Source organism: Rhinopithecus bieti, unplaced genomic scaffold (genome assembly GCF_001698545.2).
Source record: "Rhinopithecus bieti isolate Rb0 unplaced genomic scaffold, ASM169854v2 scaffold_61298, whole genome shotgun sequence".
In the NCBI taxonomy this organism is placed as follows: domain Eukaryota; kingdom Metazoa; phylum Chordata; class Mammalia; order Primates; family Cercopithecidae; genus Rhinopithecus; species Rhinopithecus bieti.
In genome coordinates, this window is record NW_016823727.1 from 674573 (window position 1) to 695001 (window position 20429).

The 20429-nt window shown below is 39.9% G+C and overlaps 1 protein-coding gene and 1 pseudogene across 2 annotated transcripts in view; one reads left to right on the top strand and one right to left on the bottom strand.

The window, feature by feature from the left end:
- Window positions 1-17812, top strand: part of NTN4 (netrin 4) — a 130736-nt gene extending 112924 nt beyond the window's left edge. For both annotated transcript variants that reach the window (XM_017861747.1, XM_017861748.1), the window contains exons 8-10: window positions 5288-5356; window positions 9364-9534; window positions 16403-17812. In XM_017861747.1, coding sequence (XP_017717236.1) covers window positions 5288-5356; window positions 9364-9534; window positions 16403-16539 — 377 coding nt within the window. In that variant the 3' untranslated portion in view covers window positions 16540-17812. The remainder of the gene's footprint in view (window positions 1-5287; window positions 5357-9363; window positions 9535-16402) is intronic.
- LOC108521791 (phosphoglycerate mutase 1-like) lies at window positions 1459-4224 on the bottom strand (annotated as a pseudogene).
- Window positions 17813-20429: the final 2617 nt, after the last annotated feature.

The window sequence follows — 20429 nt, forward strand, 5'->3', positions numbered from 1 at the left end:
AAAAAAAAAAAAAAAAAAAAAAAAAAAAAAAAAAGAAGTTGCACACTCACATATCCGCCACCTAAATTCTATCCACCCATCAATCCACGTTTTAGATCAGAGAGAAATCACAGTTTTAAAACCTTCTCGTAGAGAACATATGGACCCCTCGAGAATCAAGAACCGAAATCTGAGAAACAAGGTTATTTGCCCATCTGTATCATGGTTTTTTCACTTAACATAATCGTATGATAATTTTCCTAATGGCTTCACTGTCCAATCACAACAGGAAAGAAGGTGGGAAAGATGAGGCAACATGAAGTTATCATATTTATCTTTTCAGCATTTGAAAAATAAAATAAGTCTTTACTATGAACTTTTTTTGCTTTAATGCTACATAGTCTGGAATTTTATGATTTTAACTTTAGTAGCCACTTTTAAAAGTGCTCTTCTATTTTTCTAACCACACAATGACTTTTTATAATTCTCCAAGTTTGCTAAACCAAATCTGTAATAATCCGGTTTTTAGGACTATAGGACATTCACTAAGCCCATCATGCGTGTTATTAGAGAGTTGGCAGCATTCCAGCCAAGCACATAAAGTGCTGGCACCAGAATGACTCCAGACTCTCATGTCCACAGCAGCTGTTAGGTCTGTAATGTCCCCAGAGAGTCTCTGAAATTCATCTGGATGAGCGCCAGATTGAGGAGGACTTTATTCAGTTTCCTGCATTGAGTATAGAATGGTGCTTCTGGGCACCTTTTTTTAAACAAAAGTGTTCTAAGCATTGAAAAAAAAAATCTACCTACCTATATACCTCCCATAAGTTTCCATAAAAACAGTTTTCAACCAGGAGTATAATACACTTTACCAACAACAAAACACCCATAATTTCTACACTTCTTACACCAGATGTAAAATTTCACTTCCTGAATAGCAAAACTGGCCTTAACTAGTACCACAGAAGTGTAAAAAATGCTCATTTTTTTTTAAATGTCCTAATAACCTAGTATAACTAAACAAGCTTTTCTTCCCTTCCAGATTTATTTTAAGAAAACACATCTGGGCTGAAGCCTGATCAACAAATATTCATGTTTGAGCTCTAAGTATATGAAAAAGAAGCGTTGGCAAGCAGCCAAAGAAAGGTCATCAAACAAGAGACCTATGTATGCTCTTCTAGGCTGAAGGGTTAAAGAGAAGAGCGTTGTGGAGGAACAGTATATGCCATTTGGAGTTCCATTAGGTTTTATTGCACAGTAGTTACTGTACTCTTCTGCTTTGTGGAATTATCAAAGGCCATAGGCTATTCACTTAGGTTACTACAATTTCTTTTCTTTCTTTCTTTCTTTTTTTTTTTTTTTTTTTTTGGCAGAGTCTCACTTTATTGCCCAGGCTGGAGTGCAGTGGCGCCATCGTGCCTTACTGAGCCTTGACCTCCTGGGCTCAAGCGATCCTCCCTCCTCAGTGCCACCAATGCTCCCCTCCACGAGTAGCTGGGACTACAGGCGCATACTACCACACCAGGCTAATTTTTTTTAATTGCACATAACTCCTTTATTATACTCATCTGGAGAAAGGATTTAGTACAGTTATGCTCAAATGAACACTGGACCTATGTGGCAGGGCCAAGCAACTTAGAACATGATTCAGAAATCAGTCAGTGAAAGACACACTTGGACAGGACCAAGAGGCATTTCACTGCCATGAAACAAGGCAGCAGAGGGATTCTAAAACACACAGCAGGAAGCACTCCTACTCCTCCGAGGTCAAGGAGCTTATCCCATGTTGGTGTGAGGAATGGCTTATTTTCTGATGACCACATGTGGGACTATTTCAACTGCCATGAGACACCCCAGAAGGGTTACTGTTTTGTATTATATACATATACTATACTTCTTTTTTTATATATAAAAGTAAATGTAACACCTAAACCAAATTCAGGATTGATCCCAACCTTCTAGAGCCAGCTCCTCTGGGGTCAGGGAGGAAACAGCTGTCACATCACGATGCAGGTTACATTCATCTTCCACTGGAATGACTAGAGCCCCCAGGCAGTGGCCTGACTACAGAAGAGCAGAGGACTGGCTCTTGGGGACAGACAGGCTCTCTTGCTTCTCCTCATTGGTCATGGCTTAGCCTGCTTCCTCTCCACAAGTTCTTAGTAAACAAAGCACTCACAAAAACCCAAGTCACTACTTTTAAACTCTCTTGGACTAGGGGAGCTTTTCCACAGCTTGGACTGAGAACCCGTGCCCTAGAAGTGCTATTCTGACTAGAATGTACAAAGGGAGTGGGTGCAGGAGACAAAATGGCTAAAAGAAAATGGGAGACACTGGTCCCCATCTGCCGCTACAGCTCAAGATGCCTACACATGTGATCAGTGCGGTGTGTGCAGGAGGGAGGGGCAGAGGGACACGCCGGGCAAGGAAGGTGCTCCTGGGGACAGTAGTCTGCCCATCGGCCTTCACTTCTTGGCCTTGCCCTGGGCAGCCACAGCTTCTATGGCTTTACGCAGAGTCCCTTCATCCCCCAGGAACTGCATGCTCCTGACGGGCTTTGAGCTCTTGTCCAATTCATAGACAATGGGAATACCAGTCAGTAGGTTCAGCTCCATGATAGCCTCTTCAGAGAGACCCTCCAGATGCTTGATAATGCCCCAGAGGCTGTTGCCATGGGCTGCAATCAGTACCTGTTTCCCTTCCTTGATCTGGGGAACTATTTCTTTATTCCAAAAGGGCAGAGCTCTAGCAATAGTGTCCGTCAGACTCTCACAGGAGGATAACTGATCTTCTGTGAAGTCTGCACACCTGCGATCCTTACTGATGTTGCTGTAGAAAGGATGGTCGGGCTCCAACAGAGGTGGTGGAACATCATAGGAGTGCCTCCAGATCTTCACCTGGACCTCACCATGCTTTGCAGCAGTTTCTGCTCTACTGATATTGGTCAGATCCCCATAGTGCCGCTCATTGAGGCGCCAAGTCCTCATTACAGGTGGGCCACATCTGATCAATGACATCTAGCACTGTCCAGAGGATCTGCGTCGCTCCCTTCTGCACTGAGGTGAAGCAGATGTCAAACTCAAAACCAGCATCTCTCAGCGCCTGCCCGCCGCACTTCACCTCCTGGTGGCCCGCTGGGCTCAGATCGGAGTCGTACCAGTCTCCAGGTTCCATGCGCTCTCACCATGCTGGATCAGCACCAGTTTGTAGGCGGCCATGGCGGCGGGCTTGGGAAGCAGTGCTGGCTGGGGTTCACAGATTCCAGAGTCACAGCCTGCCCTCCACCGCTCCCCCTACCCGACCACTGTGCCTGCGTGCTCGACAATTTTTAATCTTTATTGTAGAGACAAGGCCTTACTATGTTACCTAGTCTGGTCTTGGACTCCTGGGCTCAAGCAGTCCACCCATTCCGACCTCCCAAAGTGCGGGGATCACAAGAATGAGTCACCACACCTGGCTGCTCACTCTTTTATCTCTATATTCCTACCAAATTTCTACCTATGAGAATCTTAAATGAGTAAATAAATGTAAAATGCTTAAAACAGCCTGGTATACAGCAAGTGCTCCTCAGTAAGCAATAGCTGCTGTCCTGACCACTCAGTGCTTATGAAATATAGTACATGAGGGCAGGAGGGGAGAGGAAAGGGGAAAAGTATATCTAATTGTTAAATCAGTAAGAGTGAAAATCCTATCCATGCTAGGCTCCGAAAATGTAAAGTCGATAAGATATAACCATTGTCTTGAAGGGACACAGTCTAGAGAGGAAACGAATATATAAATGAGTATGAGAATGCTATACATCTGTGATCCCCAACCTTTTGGGCGCCAGGGAGCGGTTTCGTGGAAGACAGTTTTTCCATGGATGGCAGGGACAGGGATGGTTTCAGGTTGAAGCTGTTTCATCTTAGACCATCAGGCATTAGATTCTCATAAAGAGAGCACAACCTAGAGCCCTCACACGCACAGTTCACAGTAGGATGGGCACTTTTATGAGCATCTAATGCCGCTGCAGATCTAACAGGAGACAGAGCTCAGGCGGTAATGTGAGTGATGGGAAGTGGCTGTAAATACAGTTGAAAATCGGCTCACTCGCTGGCTGCTCACCTCCCAGTTCCTAACAGGCCACAAAGCAGTACCAGTCCGTGACCAGGAATTTGGGGTCCCCTGCTACATATAAACTATGTACAGGCTGGATGCAAGTGGCTCACACCTGTAATCCCAGAACTTTGGGAGGCCGAGGCAAGTGAATCGCCTGAGGTCAGGAGTTCGAGACCAGCCTGACCAATATGGTGAAACCTTGTCTCTACTAAAAATATACAAATTAGCCAGGCGTGGTGGTGTGTGCCTGTAGTCCCAGCTACTCAGGAGGCTGAGGCAGGAGAATTGCTTGAACCCGGGAGGCAGAGGTTGCAATGAGCTGAGATCAAGCCACTGCACTTCAGCCTGGGCAAGAGAACGAGACTCCCTCTCAGTAGATAAATATATACATACATACATATGTATATAAAATAAACTATGCACAAAGCCATTTTGAAAGTCTTCCATATGGCCTGGCAAGTCTCTCACATGTAATAGTGACAATATATAATTTAGACTATTGGGAGAAAATACTCAACTTATTCTTCAAAGTCCCTTTTAAATCCTTCTTGATCCAAGAAGCTTTTTCCCATCTTCCCAAACATATGTGACTCTTCCACCCAAGTAGATTGTACCTCTCCCAGACCACTTACCACTTTATCACTTTTCATACACTTGGTTTCTTCACCTTACTGAATTGCAAGCCTTAAGGCAAGAATTGTATCTTGCTTATCTTTATGGTGCTGAAGTGCGAAGCACCATGCCTTGCATACCAAAGGTGCTCAATAAATACTTTTAAAATGGGTAACAACAAAAAAATTGGACAATATTACCTTCAAGGGACTGCCCAGTTTATTTAATTTCACTTTTGTTGTAGTGAACATTAACTGCAGAAAGACAACTGTTTTCCATTCAGTTGTTCCTTTCTGTTAGCACAGAATATTAATACTAGACTGTATTTATCACCACATCAATTACAAGCATTGAAATATATCATTGTTTCTACCTTCTGTATTTCTCTTGGGTGAATACTTTATTGGAAGATAACTAATTTAATTTAGAAAGAGACTCTACTTTTGAATGACTTTCGGGGCTTCTTGGTACTTACAGAGTATGTTGTACACAGCACTCTAGGCTTAAGGGATGTGTTATCTGGATGCACTTGCTGATCTCGTTTTTTCTTTCTTTGTTTTTCTAATAACTAACACCATTTTTTGTTTACTTTCTGTAGGTAAATGCGAATGTAAGGAACAGATATTAGGAAACGCCAAGGCGTTCTGTGGAATGAAATATTCATATGGTGAGTCTGAAATCCTTGAATGCTTCTGAGAACCTATTCACACCAAGTTCAGAGAATTTTTTAGAAAATGGGAGGCCTGACTGATGACACTGTGTATAAATGAAAGCACAAAGCATTAGTCTTACATAATAACACTAACCACAGTGTTCTGTCTTGAGCTAGATTTTCCTGATGTAGATGGTGATGGATGTCCCAGGGAGGACAGGATGCTTATAGAGCAAAGGTAGGGTTACTATACCATAAGAAAAAGAGGCAGAGAGCAGAAAGAAGAAATCATGATATGAAATCCTTTCTCGTGGGTCCTTCTTGCCTTATTCGTCTAAAAGGGATGTTTCTAGCCACTTCAATGACTCTTGTGTTCATTTGTCACGCAGTAATACTGAGTAGAAATCAGTTTAAGGCAGCGTTTCACTATGGTTGAGAGCACAGGCTTTGGGCTCAGACCTATGTGAGTTTCATTTCTCGCTTATTGGGTGGGAGACTTAACTTCTCCAAACTTGTTACCTCATCTGTAAAATAGGGATCATGCCACCTTCCTTGTGGAATAAGATGTTTGAAAAGCATGCAGCACATTACCTAGCACATATTCAATGCTCGGTAAATGGTAGGGGGAGGGAGATGATGTCTATTTGTGAGGCACTGAGACTAGCTGTCCACCTGGGTCTCTTCCCCACCCTTTCTGTATACTCTAGACACCCCTGTCTTTCAAAGAACAGGAAAATACATCCTGTACAAAAAGGGAAATGGCACTGCCTAAGTAAAGACTGTTACTATATTCAAATGGGTTTATATTTACTATTAAATATATTAAGATATCATATCTTGCTAACGCATTCTTGCCTAGTGTCTGAGACTTTTTTTTTTAAGACAGAATCTTGCTTTGTTGCCCAGGCTGGAGTGCAGTGGCACAATCTAGACTCATTGTAACCTCCGCCTCCTGGGTTCAAGCAATTCTCCTGCCTCAGCCTCCCAAGTAGCTGGGACTACAGGCATGTGCCACCATGCCCAGCTAATTTTTGTATTTTTAGTAGAGACGAGGTTTCACCATGTCAGTCAGGCTGGTCTTGAACTCCTGACCTCGTGATCTGCCCACCTCAGCCTCCCAAAGTGCTGGGATTACAGGCGTGAGCCACCGCACCTGGCCTAATTTTTGTATTTTTAGCAGAGATGAGATTTCACCATGTTGGCCAGGCTGGTTTTGGACTCCTGACATCAAATGATCTGCCTGCCTTGGACTCCCAAAGTGCTGGAATGACAGGCGTGAGCCACCACACCCAGCCTGAGATTTTTTATTGATCTATAATATATATGGCCTGAAATATACACTACAATGAAGAGAAAATTTTAAGTCATGATTTATGAAACCAAGTGTTTAGGTTCTCGATAACATTGTCTCTAATCTCATACAAGATTTTAAAAAGTAAATAACTGGTAAAAAAAAAAAAAACCTCATGAATCTTATCTAAAATTACATGCACACTTCCCTCTCTACTTTCCAACTTGGCTAAATAATAGAAGGAAACTTTTGAAATGTACAGCGCTCAATAAAGGAAAGGCAGTTTAGAGGGAATGGCATTGACTATTAAGAGCAAATATGATAATTTAGTTCAAAGTCAGTTAATTCCGTGAAAATATCAAGTGGCTCTCCTTATCACATCAACTTTGTAGCTCTCTGCATTTGCAAATAACCAATCTTTTAATACAACTGCATTAATTTTCTACTTAAGAATTTGAACATTCTTAATAATGTAATGAAACATCTTGGTCTTATTAAGTGCAATACTGCTACAGTCTTGGAAAAAATTGGTTTCCTCCTCCCCATTCCCTGGCTTAATAGAAAAAAAAAAAAACACTTGACTTACTTGCTTACTCCTTTAGCAAATACCTATTGAGTAACAGAAGTGACAGACAAGGTCCCTGCTCTCTTTGAGCTTGCAAGTCTAGTAGAATAATAATAGTGAACATTTACTGAGCATTAGCCACACGCTGGGCACTATGCCCCCTGTCCTTCATGTATTTATCTCATCGGGGTTCTAGTCCAAACTCTACCTCTAGCCAACCAGTTATGTGAACTTGAACAGTTCCCTATAGTTCGCGAGTTTATTTTATTTTATTTATTTATTTATTTATTTATTTATTTATTTATTTATTTATTTTTGAGAGATGGAGTTTTGCTCTGTCACCCAGACTGGAGTGCAGTGGCATGATCTGGACTCACTGCAACCTCTGCCTTCCGGTTTCAAGCATTTCTCCTGGCTCAGCTTCCCAAGTAGCTGGGACTACAAGCATGCACCACCATGCCCAGCTAAATTTTTTGTATTTTTTAGTAGAGACGGGATTTCATTGTATGTTGGCCAGGCTGGTCTCAAACTCCTGACCTCAGGTGATCCACCCACCTCAGCCTCCCAAAGTGCTAGGATTACAGGTGTGAGCCACTGCACCTGGCCTTAATTTCTTAAAACTCGCTTCCTCATATATAAAATATGTGAGCTTTTAAGACCCCTTAGAAGTCTAAAATGTGATGACTCCATAAACATAGCTGTCTGACAGCTGTATTCTCAGAGTATGAGACCAGCCAAGATAGGGTGCTCTCATTGCACACACTCTTCCATGGAGATGTGGATAAGCCGATAAGAACTTCCCTGTGGAAGTAAGTCCCTGTGGTGGCCTGTAATCCCACTACTCAGGAAGCTGAGGCAGGAAGAATTGCTTGAACCTCGGAGGCGGAGGTTGCACGGAGCAGAGATAGCGCCATTGTACTCCAGCCTGGATGATAGAGCGAGACTCCATCTCAAAAACATAAAAGAACTTCCCTATGTTTCCTAGTGTTCCTGAGTAGCTCAGTGATCCTTAGCTTTACTTTCATTCCAACCCCAACTTACTTCATTACTTAATCCCCAGCCACATCAATTTCATCAATGGGAGGGCATAATAGAATCATGAGTCATACAGAATACTTGAGCTCCACCGTCATGCATGGGTGTCCAGCCCTTTGAATGTGAGGACTTTTTGGCTTATCTGGAGTGGCGGATATCACAAAAATTATGCACAGACATTTTTTTAGTTCATCAGCTATCATTAGTGTTAGTGTACTTTATGTGTGGTCCAGTGTGGTCCAGGGAAGTCAAGAGGTTGGACACCCATGAAGGGATAGCTTCCCTAACTCCAGTCAGCTTGCATTTTATGGCAGGAGAAGAATATTAAGTAGTGAATCATATCATTTAATCTCTTTAGAATATGCAAAATATATTTTAGCAGTAGCATTTTGCTCTCTATCATAACATTAAACACAATCAGCCACAAAAGAATAATATAGTCAGAACCTAAATAAAAGCCAGGATAATTCTACTTCCTATGTTTCTTCTCTCTGTTTAGATGTGGTAGCTGAATGTATTTAAGATTATAATTGCAATAGGCAAATGGTTGATATTCTCTTAGGATAATGATATTGCAGGGAGTCACATTTGAAATTGCCTAACAAATAAGAATATAGTTAATATAGAGAAATGAGATAAAGCCAGTGCAAAACTGAATGAGCCTATGACTTTTTTTAATTTAGTGTTTTTATTTTACTTTATTTCAATAGTTTTGGGGGAACAGGTGGTTTTTGGTTACACGGATAAGTTCTTTAGTGGTGATTTCTGAGATTTTAGTACACCCATCACCCAAGCAGTGTACACTGTACCCAATATGTAGTCTTTTATCCCTCACCTCCTCTCACCCTTCCCCGAGTCCCCACACTAAGTGTTATATCATTCTTAGGACTTAGCTCCCACTTATAAGTGAGAACATAATGAGGTTTAGTTTTCCATTCCTGAGTTACTTTCCTTAGAATAATGGCCTCTAACTCCATCCAAGTTAATGCCTAATGATTTTTAAAGCAAATTTTCACATCTTCATCATCAATTCACCTTTCCATTGTATTCTGAAATGCGTACTTACGTGTTGTTCAAACTTCAAATGATAATATGAAATTCTATGTGTTTTGACTTCTGTGTTGTTAACAGTGCTAAAAATAAAGATTTTATCAGCTCATGATAAAGGTACTCATGTTGAGGTCAATGTGAAGATTAAAAAGGTCTTAAAATCTACCAAACTGAAGATTTTCCGAGGAAAGCGAACATTATATCCAGAATCATGGACGGACAGAGGATGCACTTGTCCAATCCTCAATCCTGGTGAGTATTAGACTTTCCTATCTTAGTATCTGCCTTGTCTCTGCTGATTTGCTGCTTGTCTTACATCCTCTGAAGCACAGCATAAATAAATTCAGCAAGAACATCTCTCCTTTTCACCATCTGACTCCTGCGGAAAATCCAAATGTAATTCTTTGAACTAACATCGAAAAATTATTTCTCTTCCATGTGCTCTATAAAAGCTTAATATTTTAAAATCCAGAAATATAATACTCTCTATCCTAAAAGAGGAGACTCAGATTGGTTCCAGGTGCCAGTTGCATAGAAAGCACTTTCATGAATTTATCTGCCACTTACTCTTTATCTGAAAGCCAGGTCCTATTACAGTAGAACCTGTTCCCAAAGGAAGTTCAAATGCAAAATTCCATCTGTGGAAATAATATTGAATTCATTTTGACTATTGCTTGAAAAGCATCTGTTTCTCCTAGAGAGAAAACAGCTCTCAAGTTCTCATCATCTTGTTTTTCATGAAATGATATTTCTGGTTTCAAATTAGAAACAGCAGAAATAAACAAAACAAGAACTGTAGGATTTTAGAGCAACTTGAAATGGAGTGAAATTTGATTTGCACCTTTAAATGTTATAGCAGAAGTGAAGACGAATAAATAAGCACCAGGGTTCTTGCCCCAAACACATGCGTTATCCTGGGTCATAAGCTGCTTATTTCTCTGTCTCTCTCGTCAAATTTGAGGATGGGGTTTAGGCTTTTGGTCACAGTGTCTTCAATACCTACCATTAGTACCCAGACAATGGTAACATAATACTTAGCAGGTTCTAATAAAACAAATCATAATTCAAAAAATACTCTGCATCTCCCTGCTTGTGTGATTGTCATCTGTGTCTTAGTCACACTGATGAAACAGGTGCATTATTTATGTTTGTGGTCTAATTCCTTCCCCATATAAACCCGTTGTTAATGTTAATAAGAAGTCTTTTGCACCCAGCCTGGCCAACATAGTGAAACCCCGTCTCTACTAAAAATACAAAACTTAGCCTTGTGTGGTGGCACGCACCTGTAGTCCCAGCTACCCAGGAGCTGAGGCAGGAGAATCACTTGAGACCAAGAGGCAGAGGTTGCAGTGAGCTGAGATCATGCCACTGCAGTCCAGCCTGGGCGACAGAGTAAGACTCCGTCTCAAAAAAAAAAAAAAGTCGTTTGCAGTCTTTGATTAATAAATTTGAGAGAAACAGATAACTGAAAGAGAAAGAGAGAAAGCATAAACTAACAATAAAATATCCCCTCAGTCTAAACAAACTCAACATTGATACAGAACTTTTGATTTTGGCCAAGTATTGACCAATCTCTCACATCTTTTTCTACCCTTTCAATAATGTATTTAAATCAATTTAGATTTTAATAAGGAAAAGATGAAAAATAACACTTTAAATTACATAAATAAATAAACAAACAAACAGACTGGGCATGGTGGTTCATGCCTGTAATCTCAGCTTTAGGAGCCCAAGGTGGGAGGATAGCTTGAGCCCAGGAGTACAAGACCAGTCTGGGCAACATAGTGAGACCCAGTATCTACAATAATTTTTTAAAAAATTAGTTGGGTGTGGTAGCACATCCCTGTAGTCCCAACTACTTGGAAGGCTGAGGTAGGAGGATCACTTGAGCCCAGGAGGTCAAGGCTGCAGTGAGCCATGATTGAGCCACTGCACTCCAGCCTGGGCAAACAGAGCAAGACCCTATCTCAAAAGAAATTAAAAATACATAAATAAATAAAATTCCAAAGAACAAATTGAAGTAATAAGAATCTTGGGCTTTGAATACAGGAAACTAAAAATAATTCATGTAAGTTATATTTCCCAGTGATTTGTGCTTAGAGGCATCTCTTATAAGAGCTTTCCTACTGTCTTGGCAAAAAAAAAAAAAAAAAAAAAAGTCTGCCCAGTTTAGTGAGACATTAAAAACAAAAGCTTTGACCATCTGAGCCACCCTCCAGGAAGTGAACCATACTTCCTAATCAGGTTTTTGCCAAGCCAAGTCAAAGAATCAACTGAGTTCATCACAATTGAAAACATAAGAGCAATTATTCAAAGAATTCTTGAAAACATGTTTACTTGCTTTGAAGAAAAGACTGGAACTTGCCAAAGCAAAACCAGACACTCTTTCATTTTACTTTGTTTTTCCATTTTTACAAGTTCAATAGCTAAGGCCAAAGAAAGCTGATAAGAAAACTGAAACCTTACATGCCAACCTGCTTCCTTGGCTACTTTGGAAAAGAAACAATCCTATTGGGTATCCCTGCATATTCATTCATTCTTAATTCATGCATACATGTACTCATTCATCAGTCATATATTTTAGAATACCAAGACTAGCACTAAAGTATTATATTTTCTTTTTCTATGGATACAAAATAAACTTCGTGTTCTCAAACATGTAGCACAGAAGATGTCAAAACCCCAGAGATAGGAAAATAAAATATAAATGCTAATAAGAGGTGGAAAAGAACATTGTTTTGCATGTTTATTTTTGGTGTGATGCTGCTTCATAATTTATGGTTTTATTCAGTATTGTTTTTATCAATTTAACTTATATTTATACTTTAATGGTAAATTCCTGTTTATTCTATTTATAGTTTCAAAGTAAATTCATGTAAAAATACCAGACTTAACCCTGAGATTTCTTTCTTTCTTTTTTTCTTTGTTTAAAGACAGGGTTCTCTGCTCTGTTGCCCAGGCTAGAGTGGTGGTACTATCACTGCTCACTGCAGCCTCGACTTCCCAGGCTCAAGCAATCCTCCCGCCTCAGCCTCCCGAGTAGCTAGGACTACAGACGTGCCACCACACCCGGCTAATTTTTGTTTGTTTGTGTTTTTGTAGACAGGGTCTTCCTATGGTGCCCAGGCTGCTCTCAAACTCCTGGCCTCAAGCAGTCCTCCCACCTCAGCCTCCCAAAGCACTGGGATTACAGGCGAGAGCCATTGCATCCAGCCCTAAGCGTGAAGTTTCTTAAAATTGATTACTATATTTTAAATGGGGACTTTATTATTTTAGACATTATACAAACAATTTTAAGGCTACTATATTTTTAACTAGTCAGTTAATTAAATACTGAGGTTCTTTTTCATGCAGAAGCTAAGGTTGCCTTTTATAATTTAAATGCCTTTTCATTCATTTTACATTGTACTCTCCAGTGTTTGAAACATCTGTCATTATTTTCCTTTTTCTCTTTTTCTGAAAACACCAAAATAGCTTTTTTTTAAGTTTAGGATTAGTTTCCTTTTATAATCTTTTAGCGGGGTGCAGTGGCTCACACCTGTAATCCCAGCACTTTAGGAGGCTAAGGTGGGCGGATCGCTTGAGCCTAGGAGTTCGAGGCCAGCCTGGGCAACATGGTGAAAGTCCATCTCTACAGAAAATACAAAAATTAGCCAGGTATGGTGACATGAGCCTGTTGTCCTAGCTACTCAGAAGGCTGGGGTGGGAGGATTACCTGAGCCTAGGGAGATCGAGGCTACAGAGTTGAGATGGTGCACTGCATGTCAGCCTGGGTGACAGAGTGAGACTCTGTCAAAAAAAAAAGAAGAAGGGAAGGAAAGGTGAGTGGAGGGGAGGGGAGATGTTTAGGGGAAATTTTAAATTTCACATTTCTGTCCCCAGAGATCATCTCTGTTAATAGCTTAGGAAATCATTTCTAATTTTCCTCTGGGTATATGTATTATATTTTTAACCAAAATGATATCATAGTATATGCTCCATTCTGTAACCTGCATTATTCTGTTAATAAGCTTTACCTTCAATTTTAGTTTATTTTTATATTATCTAATACTCAGGTCATATTTCTATTTCCCAACTGATCCCAAAATGTCCTCTAGAGCTGATTTGTCCTTTCCAGTATTCAATCCAGGATCACACATCTAGTTTTTCAGTCCCTCAAGTCTCTTTTATTCTGGCACGGTTCCTTTTTTATGACTTGTTGAGGAAACCAGATCAGATGCCCTGTCCCTTATCTGACCATCAACATTTGTGTGGTTGGTTCATTTATGGTAGTGTTTAGCTTGTTCCTCTATCTCTTCTATCTCCTGTAATCTCTGAAGAAAGGCTTGATTGATTCAAGACAAACATTTTGGCTTGAATCCATTATAGATATCATCGTGTGCTTCATGTTGAATCATGTCGAATGCACATGGTACCTGGATAACCTCCCATCAGTCTCTGTAAGCTTGACCTTTGGACTACAACGAAGGCAGCCTGATCTCTCCACTGCCAAAGTTTTGTTTTACCTTTAGAGATAGAAAAGAATGAGTGTGGTATTACGTAGCATTCTATGAGCATCCAGCTTTCCATTCACCATTCATTTAATGACTTTGTCACCAATTGATAATCCTTTCCTGAATCAATAACTTCATTAGAGTCTGAGAAATGATGTTTTTCTAATTCTTTCGAATTCTCTTCTCTTATTAGCTGGCATTCTTCTGTAAGAGGGCTTTCTCTCCCAAGCTGGGCAACTAGGTTACCATGAAATATAGTTCTTAGTGTAAAGACAGGATAAATGCTACATTCTTTCCCTTTAGTTTCTAATTTTCAAAGTAAGAAATGGTTTTAACAGCTGCCTCTAAAGATGACAAATTAATTTTTCTCTGACTTTCTCATTTTTGGTGTCATTTTGGAATTATGGATTTCTATGGATTTAATGTGTTTTCATACACACAATTATTGTGTTTCTTGGTGCTCAACTTACCACAGCTTTGACACATTATAACTCTGTCCTGCTAGCTGCTGCGTCCTTTTAAAAAGACACACATTCGGCCGGGCGCGGTGGCTCAAGCCTGTAATCCCAGCACTTTGGGAAGCCAAGATGGGCGGATCACGAGGTTAGGAGATCAAGACCATTCTGGCTAACACAGTGAAACCCTGTCTCTACTAAAAAATACAAAAAAACTAGCCAGGCGAGGTGGCGGGCGCCTGTAGTCCTGGCTACTCGGGAGGCTGAGGCAGGAGAATGGCGTAAACCCGGGAGACCAAGCTTGCAGTGAGCTGAGATCCGGCCACTGCACTCCAGCCTGGGTGACAGAGCGAGACTCCGTCTCAAAAAAAATAAAAAATAAAAAAATAAAAAGACACACATTCATCTTTGAAAGCTTTCTTGTTTTTAACACAATAAGATGTCCCATGCTCAACTTCCTGCCCTGAACCTGGAATAAGCCATTTTCCAAGAAGCCTGTATGGTTGTTATAGGTGTTCATACTACTTGGATGACATTTTTTTCTCAGTCATTTCATTGAAAAATGAGCAATGAAATCAATTTAAATTGTGAAATTAAATTGATATTTTCAGTTGAATTTTAGCATCTAGCTTTCATGTAATTTAGTTTTAAAAGTATATCTCTATTTTATATTGGAAAATTTTATTTTATAAACATAATTATTTTATCTAGCCTATAATATTTAAAAGCTTTTCCTAAATACCAAAATCTACATTATTACAAACATTAACTAAGGGCAATTACTGTATTTCTTTTTACTAATCTATAGGTAATGAGTCTATTCTTTCATTTCTTGGATATATTAGCTAAAATTTGTTATCTAAAGCTTGAAAGGAATTTTGAATACAGGGTCATCACAAGATCCAGGCAAGTTTTATCATTTATTTAGTTTTGTTTTTTTTTAATGTATGACAAACAAACATCCTATTCCAAAAACACATAGGCTTTATATAGGGAATATGTGTTATTTTCTATAATTCATAGCTTCTTTCCTATATGTTTTCCTAAATGATTGTTTCACTTTTATAAAAATCCTCCTTAGGCTGGGCATGGTGGCTTATGCCTATAATCCCAGCACTTTGGGAAGCTGAGGCAGGCGGATCACCTGAGGTCAGGAGTTCAAGAGCAGCCTGGCCAACACAGTAAAACCCTGTCTCTACTAAAAATATAAAAGCCAGGCGTGGGGGTGCATACCTGCAGTCCCAGCTACTTGGGAGGCCAAGGCACAAGAATTGCTTAAACCCAGGAGGCAGAGGTCGCAGTGAGCCAAGACGGCACCACTGCACTCCAGCCTGGGCAACAGAGCGAGACTCTATCCAAAAACACAACAAAACAAAACAAAAAAACAAAAAAACCTTAATACATACTACCATACACAGTGAGTCTCCAAGATGTACTGATCTAGGGCAGTATGGTGAGTGTCCCTAGAACCCTCAGTTCTTTGCCACAGAGTGTGGTATAGTACAAAGAAAAGGTTCTAGAATCAGCATGATCTGAGTTTGAGTCCAGGTGCTGCTATACTTACAAAAAGATATCAAACAAGTTTCTTAGCCTTGCTGAGCCTCAGTTTCCTCATTTGCAAAACAAGAAGGAAAAAATATCTACCTCACAGGGTTATTTTCAAAGCTAAATGAGATCATACATGTAAAGCATACATGTAAAGCATACATGCGCTAAGCATAGTAAATGCTTACTAAATGGCAGCTATTAATGTTTCTTACTCCTTATTCCAACCCTGAATATATAAAACTGCTGGAGTCAGCCAGGCGTGGTGGCTCACACCTGTAATCCCAGCACTTTGGGAGGCCGAGGTGGGCAGATGGCTTGAGTCCAGGAGCTCAAGACCAGCCTGGGCAACATGATGAAACCCCATCTCAACAAAAAATTTGAAAAAATTAGCTGGGAGTGGTGGCACACACCTGTAGTCCCAACTACTTGGGAGACTGAGGAGGGAGGATTACCTACTCCCAGGATATCAAGCCTGCAGTGAGCCAGGATTATGTCACTACACTCCGGCCCATGACAGAGCAAGACCTTGTCTCAAAATAAATACAAAAGAAAACCTGCTGGAGTCACATCTCTCCCTTCAATAAAGTATGATACTATATAGCCCCTAATTTTGTTCTCTTTTAGGTTTGGAATACCTTGTAGCAGGACATGAGGATGTAAGAACAGGCAAACTAATTGTGAATATGAAAAGCTTTGTCCAGCACTGGAAACCTTCTCTTGGAAGAAAAGTCATGGATATTTTAAAAAGAGAGTGCAAGTAGCATTAAGATGGATAGCACATGATGGCACTTCTCTATGTACAAAACACAAATTTTAGAGCAAGAAGACCTCAGACAGGAAACTGGAATTTTTTAAAGTGCCAAAACGTATAGAAATGTTTGAATGCATGGGTCTCATCCAACTTATCTCTTCTGGACCCATGTTTAAATGTAGTTTTATTTCATGAAGACAAATGAAAACCCCTACACTGATATCTGTTTTCTATGGGACTGATTCTGAAATTCTTAACTATTAAGGATATTTTAATAGCAGCATGACATTTAGCAGTAATCCATTAAGGGCAGTACCTCTAACAAGGACGCCTTCCAGCTTCAGCTATGTTACTTACATTTGATGCTAAAGTAATGAATGAGGTTTTAAGGAATTCCCAACCCTACTATCAGAAAAGGTGTTTCTTAAAAAAGAGCCTTCTCTTGTGTGTTATGCATGAACTTTGGTCTGTAGGTGTTAAATGGAGCCTCTCCACGTGTATATAGTATTTCCTTGTATAAAGCACTTTACTACGTACCACTTGTGTTGTGAACGTTTGGAGACTGCTGTTGGAAGAAAGAAAAGAGTGTGTGAGAAAGCCTACTGAAGCAAAAGCGCTGCCACTACAGGTGGACAAAAGTGACCATATAAAAGAAGTTGTGCTATTTAACTCTGAATACTTGGAGAAACTAGGTGAAGATGCAACCAGAAAGGAGAATATGTATGCATGAAGACTCAGCTTCGAGCTGGAAGCTAGATTCCAAGATGACAGCCATGATGAAACTTTTTAAAAAACTAAACCAGAAGAGACTTTAGAATAAGAGAAAGAAATCATAAATGTAGACATATGCTTGGCTAAAGTGGAAATGGACTTTAAATTTTAAAAGCTCATTTGCAATGCATTTGTATACACTTCAAAAATTATTGTAGACACAGAATTTGTTATATTTTTGTGCTTAGTATTTAAACCTGAACATTGAAACAGTTTTCCTCCTTGTCTTTCTTAACAGTAAGTCATTATATTTACCTGTTTTTTAACACAATGTATGTGATAGTAAACAAATCACAGTTTTTCATTATTATTCATCTTCTATACCCATGCATAACCACTATACATAGTTTCTTTTGTACTTGAATATACAAAACATGAACACAGTGCCATATGAATAATTTCACATACAGAACCATTTTTTCCCTGAAGTCCTGTGGACTTGCAAAAATATATATATATTGCTTTGTTAATTTGTTTTTATATTTCATATATGTAATAAAGGAATACGATCTCCTGATTTTTGTCTCATTTCTTGATTAACTCTTTCAGTGATGCTAAAGATTATCTTCTCATAATGAGGGAACTCAAATCTAATTCATTAATTTAAGAAAATGAAAGAAGGCCCAACTTCTACTCTGTTACTCTGGGGTTTTGGAATGGAGTGGAAGCTAACTCAGATGGATTTATTTTCTGTAGCCTTTAGACACAAACTTTTTTCATCAGATACATTGTGATTTTTATATTACATTAATTTTAACTAATTTTAAAAGTAATAAATGTTCATTGTTGAAAACACAGAAAAAGCATAACGGGAAAAAATATTTATATTCCAACCATCCTGGGATAAGAGCCATTAGCACTCTGGTGTCTATAATGTAGACTGTTTTCTGTGCATACATAGATATGTTTTATATAATTGGATTTATACTAAACATAGTCTTAAGAAATCTGCTTTTTCACTGGAATTATACTGAACATAGTCTTAAGAAATCTGCTTTTTCACCTGGAGCATGTCTCTTAGCTTCTTGCCTATCCTATCTTATCCTGGTTGGTGGACCACTATCTAGTATGGTTATCATTTAGAAGCAACTCATAAAACATGTTGGTAAGTATAGCATACCAATAAAAATATTTTAAATACATCAGATACAGAATTTTCCATTTCCCTTTATTCAAAATAACAAATACCCACTTTAAAAGAGTAGAAATTTTTTAAAAGAGTTAAAAAAGTCCATAAAACATTAAGTTAAAAAAATTACAGAACATACATAATTAGCCCCACCCCAAAAACACATTTATAATATATATAGTGTTTTTAAAGTTCTGAAAGAGGGCCAGGCACGGTGGCTCACACTTGCAATCAGCACTTTTAGAGGCTGAGATGGGAGGATTCATAAGGCCAGGAGTTTGGGACCAGCCTGGGCAATGAGTGAGACCTCCATCTCTTAAAAAAAAAAAAAAATAGCCAGGCATGATCGTGCACACCTGTAGTTTCAACTACTCAGGAGGGTGAGGCAGGAGGATGTCTTGAGCATAGCAGTTCAAGCTTACAGTGAATTCAAGATTACAGCGAGCTATGATGATGCCACTGTATTCCAGCCTGGGTGACTGAATAAGACCCTGTCTCAAATACACAAATAAAAGTTCTGAAAGAGAGACAGATTGTAACAGTATTGGTCCCTGTCTGGCAAAGAAGGAAGGAGATTTTTCCTTTCTTATTTTACATGCATTCGTATTGCTTGACTTTCTTTCACTAATCATGTACTACTTTTGTAATTCTTTTTTTTTTTTTGAGACGGAGTCTCACTCCACCTAGGCTGGAGTGCAGTGGTGTGATCTCGGCTCACTGCAACTTTCGCCTCCTGGGTTCAAGCAATTCTCCTGCCTCAGCCTCCCTAGTATCTAGGATTACAGGCACCCGCCACCACGCCTGACTAATTTTTGTATTTTTAGTAGAGACAGAGTTTCACCATGTTGGCCAGGTTGGTCTCAAACTCCTGACCTCAGGAGATCCACCTGCCCCGGCCTCCCAAAATGCTGGGATTACAGGCCTGAGCCACCGCACTTGGCCTGTAATTTATTTTATAAAACAAAATTTGGCCAACCAATTGTTTTTAAAGTATGTTCAAGTAAAATCAGAACTGAAAGTTTAGTTTTGTCTAGTTTACCAAATTGTTGGGTCCCAGTGTCTTCCCAGTCCTCTATGACTAGAGTCTGCTTCCTTCATGGCTCTTTCAAGTACCTTTTCTAGCAACATTCAAAAAGATAGGTTACTATTAGAATCGTTTCTTAAGGTCTTGATTCTCAAATCACTTGCAGCCTTCCAGTGCAGTTTGAAATTTCGTATGAGCATCATTTGGCTTCCAAAGTGGAAAAAAAAGGAAAAGGAAAAGAAAGAAACCTTATGTTCCTCATTTTGTAAATGTAAAGAAGAAGGTGGAGCTGGCCCCCTCATGACCCCATTCCCACTCCCATCATCCTGTCATCCCAACATGCCATCATCCCAACATGCCATCATCCCGACATGCCATCATCCCAACATCCCAACATCCCATCATCCCAGCATCCCATATCCCATCATCCCAACATCACATCATCCCAACATGCCATCATCCCATCATCCCAACATGCCAACATCCCATCATCCCAACATCCCATCATCCCATCATCCCAACATCTCATCATCCCATCATCCCAACATCCCATCATCCCATCATCCCAACATCCCATCATCCCATCATCCCAACATCCCATCATCCCATCATCCCAACATCCCATCATCCCATCATCCCATCATCCCAACATCCCAACATCACATCATCCCATCATCCCATCATCTCAACATCCCATCATCCCATTATCCCAACATCCCAACATCCCATCATCCCATCATCTCAACATCCCATCATCCCATCATCCCATCCTGCCATCCTGCTACATGCACTTTCTCCTCCTTAGCCTCTTTCAAAATAACCACCTCGGTACTAAGACTTCCATCTGTGACTTCAGTGGAACCTGAACACTTCCTTCGAGAGCTACTGGGAAAGTCTCTGCCCCTGGACCTTTACTCTGTGTGCCATTGGGCTTTATTAGGCAGTACTGAGTTTCATAATTGCCACATACCTATCC